The 4674-nt window shown below is 29.1% G+C and overlaps 1 protein-coding gene across 1 annotated transcript in view; it reads right to left on the minus strand.

Annotated features, from left to right (window-relative positions):
* Positions 1-4372, minus strand: part of LOC106469829 (DNA mismatch repair protein Msh3-like) — a 69145-nt gene extending 64773 nt beyond the window's left edge. The window contains exons 1-3 of the mRNA XM_022398390.1: positions 3590-4372; positions 2495-2603; positions 1937-2171 (exon numbers count right to left, since the gene is read on the minus strand). Of these exons, the coding sequence (XP_022254098.1) occupies positions 1937-2171; positions 2495-2603; positions 3590-4197 (952 nt within the window). The 5' untranslated portion in view covers positions 4198-4372. The remainder of the gene's footprint in view (positions 1-1936; positions 2172-2494; positions 2604-3589) is intronic.
* Positions 4373-4674: the final 302 nt, after the last annotated feature.

Below are 4674 nucleotides of genomic sequence, written 5' to 3' on the forward strand. Positions count from 1 at the left end.
GAAACTTCTAGAAACTCCAGCGCACATGCTTCCAGCATCGCGTGACTTCCGCTGTCATAACAATATTTTAGAAATGATATTTTGTAATTTTCTGATAGTTATTTATAAATAGTTCATATTTTAATTTCTACACTGCTGCAAAGTTTTCCTGTAAACAACACAACCTACCTGTCAATTTTTCTTAGAATAACTATATTTTTGCTAAGATCCTTCACTGCTCGAGAATATATTACTCATTTATGGATTTTCAAGTTTTCCTTAGTTTTTGTATTGGCCTCAGTTGTCACCTAGTTATGGTGCCACATTGAGCGGGTTTGATAATTTATTAATGGAACATGGTTTTAAGAACATTTATATTGAAAGTTTAAATATGAGTGAATAAAGCAAGAATTAGACTATCATATAACATTAAATATATAGGTTTAAGAGTTTTTTCATAGTTTCTGTAAATACTCTTTTTGTTTGTGAAAGTATCTACTTATAAAATTATACCTGTTGGAAAGGTACAGAAATTTTCTTCAATGAGAAGGCATCAGATAACTTGAGATAAGGTAAGCTTCCACAGTTTAGAGACAGGTTGAATGGGTAACAAAGAAACATTTATTACAAGTTTAACATGGTGACAAGTGTACAATATTTGGAGAAGGTTATATCATCAACTGGTAAAAGTAATTTACTGAGTCATAGGAATTTATGTACAGTAGAAACTGAGAAGTCACTTGACTTAAGATTGCTTAAGGCTTAGTAAAGGCATCCTGTTCATGCTTGGTTCTTTGAAATTACAGTTTTTATTAGATATACTATGATTTTTTGAACTGCTCTGTTTGTAAACATGAGTATATTATTACTACATTCATCAAACGAAATCCGATAAGCTCAGTGAAGTTTACTGAGTATGGTAGGTGGCTGCAAAATATTCTGGTGACAGATATCCTTATTTATTGATTAATATTTTTATATTTATCCTATTCAAACAATGCACATATATAAATTGATTAACTGGCTACTTTATTCTAATTTCAATCATGATATAAAACCTTTATTATCCTTATTAGTGATAATAAAACATGTTTTCATTATTTAATTATAAATTTTTGTGTTACTCAATATCAATGGTGGATTACTGCATATTTTAAAAACAAACAAAATGTTGACCACATGGTTGTCTCCACTTGACTCTAGTGGTTTGCCAAGTAAGAAATGTACAAACCAAAAATAGGAAGATTAATATCATGCTATAATAATTTTGTGGTTCACAAAGGTTTGTAGCTGGCACACATTCTTTTTATCATTTTGATAAGAATGTTGTACTAATGAATTAATCGAATGTAGCTGATTAACGAGCCCATCAATTAATCAATTAGTAAATACCACTAATCACTCAGATCAAACTACACATATACACAATTATGAAAATTACTTAGCTGAGCACAGCTGACAAAAGATGTATTATACCCTAAGTAAAATTAAATTACCCTAATTAATTAACAGTTATTTCACCTGTGACATTGTTATTAAAAATCTATCAAAAAAATATTTACAAAAACTTGTAATTAATATTTACAATATGGATGCTGAAATGTGCTATGATTTTTGAGAATCATGAATGAATCATAGCTCTAAAAAATGAAAATACGAAATCCTAAAACCTAAGAAATTTTGAAAGGTGGATCTTTCTTAATTATGGACAAACTGAGAATGACTAACCTCTGGTATATTTAGCATAAATCCATCTTCATTTCACTTACTAATATTTTATTCAGTGAAAAACAAGCCTTCCATTTGAATCCATTATCTTCACCAAAAAAGTTCTACACCCAAACAAAATATATTTTCTAACATGAAAATAATAATTAAACTGCTTTTGAATGAGTTAAATCACAACAATGTATCAAACCTGTACTACATTTAGTAACTACAGGTTCAATATCCATACCTTCTCCAATCATAGTTGATTTTGTGTATAATGCAGTCAGTTTGCGACTGAAGACACTGTTCTTGTTGTTTCCAGCTGCTTTTAAAGCAGCAGTTTCAATCTGTTTAACTACTCCAACCTTGTAGCCCTTTGTCACTAACCTTCGTATGTGAACATGAAGACGATGAGTTGGGATGCTGGCTGACAGAAAATTATGGTCTTGGTAGCATCCAATACTTAATATCTGTGATGCAATCTGAAAATATGCATAAATCTAGACGTTTATTACACAAATGTAATCTTAATACACAGTATGTGGTAAAAGTACTGGAATACTTAGATCTGTGTTCACCACTTAACTGACAATCATAACTTTGGATTAAATATTTTGGAATTTCTTTATACTTTGTTTCATAACTACACAATGAAATCTACTTGAACAATATTTATTTTAGAAAAATAACATTTTATTACTAGTATTTTCAGGCTTTTCATTTTCAAATGGATGTATCTTACAATAAGTTACTTCATATGTATTCACAAAACAAATAATATCTAAGATATTAATATACTTAGTACCTTTGCATCTTCATCAAAAAATCTGTACTTGTATCCACATTCCACGAGAAGAATAGCATCTGGGTTTTGTTGTTTGATTGCCATATACTGTTCTTCAAGAGGAGTATATCTGTTAATATTTCAGTTGCTGTTCAAACATATTGCTACAAAACTCATAACTTTTATGTAATTGTTATTAAAAGTTCTCATTTCTAACAATTCCTACATTTGCACTTTTAAGTGTGTTTACTACCTTAAAGTCCCTTGATTGGCTCTGATAATAACAATTGGCACATTACTGTTATTTTTCTTATTGCAACAGTTATGGTATAAAAACCTATAAAAATATACAAAATACACCAAGGCTACTTACCTTTAATAAATATTACCGACAATAAAAACCAACATCAAACAACTTACTTCTCTTGACATTAATGACTCTCTCTTAGATCACATAAACTCAAAAAAATGACACAAGGATAATGTACTTTCAAATATGTAATTTTAAGATAGAAACTCAATCTATAATAACCCTTTTAAAACTTTCTTCTTGAGCTTGTAATATAAATTAGAAATCTGTTCTTTAGATCATGGATAACATGAAAATTTTTAATCCAATTTTAAATATACTGTACATATTTCAGTTGCTAAATGTACTTCAATTTCAGAAAAGCTGTTTGACAAAACTCATGAATGAAAGAGTTATGTTAATATAGTGATAGTATTTTTATTTATTTGTAACTTGTAACATGATACTTAAAAACTGTGTTTACTGTTTTATGATGTGAAAGTGTGTAAAGGATGGGTATCATTGTAATAACCAAACAAATTACATGGTGGTTTAATTACCACTTGTCTAGGTGTGGGAAACAATATGTTAAGTTAAATCTGATATTCAGTTTTAAATACTTTAGAAAATTGTTTAACCATCCCGAGGAAACTCAATGAACAATAATAATTTATTTATCCAGTAACAATGCATGATTATGGTTACAAATAATAAAAAAAATGATTATTTGGATAAATCTAGAAATTAGATGTTTTTTTATAGAGAAAATATTAGGTATGACTACGAGTGTCACATGGTTAGTAAATATAATACATAAAAAAACTAACTTTATCTTCTTTCTACAACTTGGCTGTGGCTCTTGGAATTTGTATTCCTTTTCTGAAAACTTCTTTATTTGATTAAATGATTCTGATTCTCTTAGGCACAAGTTCAAGTCTTTACTGTCAGTGTCATTTCTATTATCAATCAAAACATTAGCATCTTTTTTCATTATAACTGTTTGTTCTAAAATATCTGTTTTCACATTGTTGTCATTCTCAATCTCATGTTCATTATTTGTTTCCAATCTATCTCTTGTAACATGAGAATAGTTTTGTAGTTTTTCAAAAGTGGATATACAAACAGGACGTTTAAACTTTTGACTAAAGTTGTTATTCTCTGTTGGGTTCTGTCTTACTTGTGGTACAGAGGCTTCAAATTGAATTGGCATTTTTGAAGATAATTTTAAACTTGATGATGGCTGAAAAAACGCTGATATGACAGGTTGTTTTTTGCATTTTCCAGGTTCTCTCTCATGTACTTTTCTGTGTTTTCTAGCAGGACTATCACACTTAGAACTAGAATCTGTTGAACTGGAAGAGCTAGCATTACAACATATAGCATCAGTAGTAGTACTGCTAACTTGAGACATAGACTTGCGTTGCTTATTATTCATTTCAACTTTGAAAAAACTAATTTCTGGCACAATTAAGTTGAAGAGATCGCCAACATTAGAAAAAAGGATGAATTACCGAAATTTAAAAATAAACTGTAATTTTATAAAACGCAAAAGTTATATCTAGCCAAACCATTTTTAGCTTTCTAAGATTCGATAGATCTGAAGTATCACCAATTCGTCAAACCACGCAATTTTGTGCTAATGAGTACGTTACACCGATAGTCGAAATTTTTGGACATTAATATTTGATGTTATGGTATATATTTTATATAACTGATTTAGAATATGTAGATTGTTTAAATAAAAAAATGTTCTAAAATTTGAACAGCTAACAATCATATGCTGCTTGCAAAATTATTATATGAGTAGAACGGTGTGCTATTTGTTAGTATTGTTACATCTCTGTTCGTTTGTTGATTTTCCGTAAAAATTCTTTCCGAAGAAACATTAGCGATACAAGTCCTTTCTTAAATA

The sequence above is a fragment of the Limulus polyphemus genome, unplaced genomic scaffold (assembly GCF_000517525.1).
Source record: "Limulus polyphemus unplaced genomic scaffold, Limulus_polyphemus-2.1.2 Scaffold3674, whole genome shotgun sequence".
Taxonomy (NCBI): domain Eukaryota; kingdom Metazoa; phylum Arthropoda; class Merostomata; order Xiphosura; family Limulidae; genus Limulus; species Limulus polyphemus.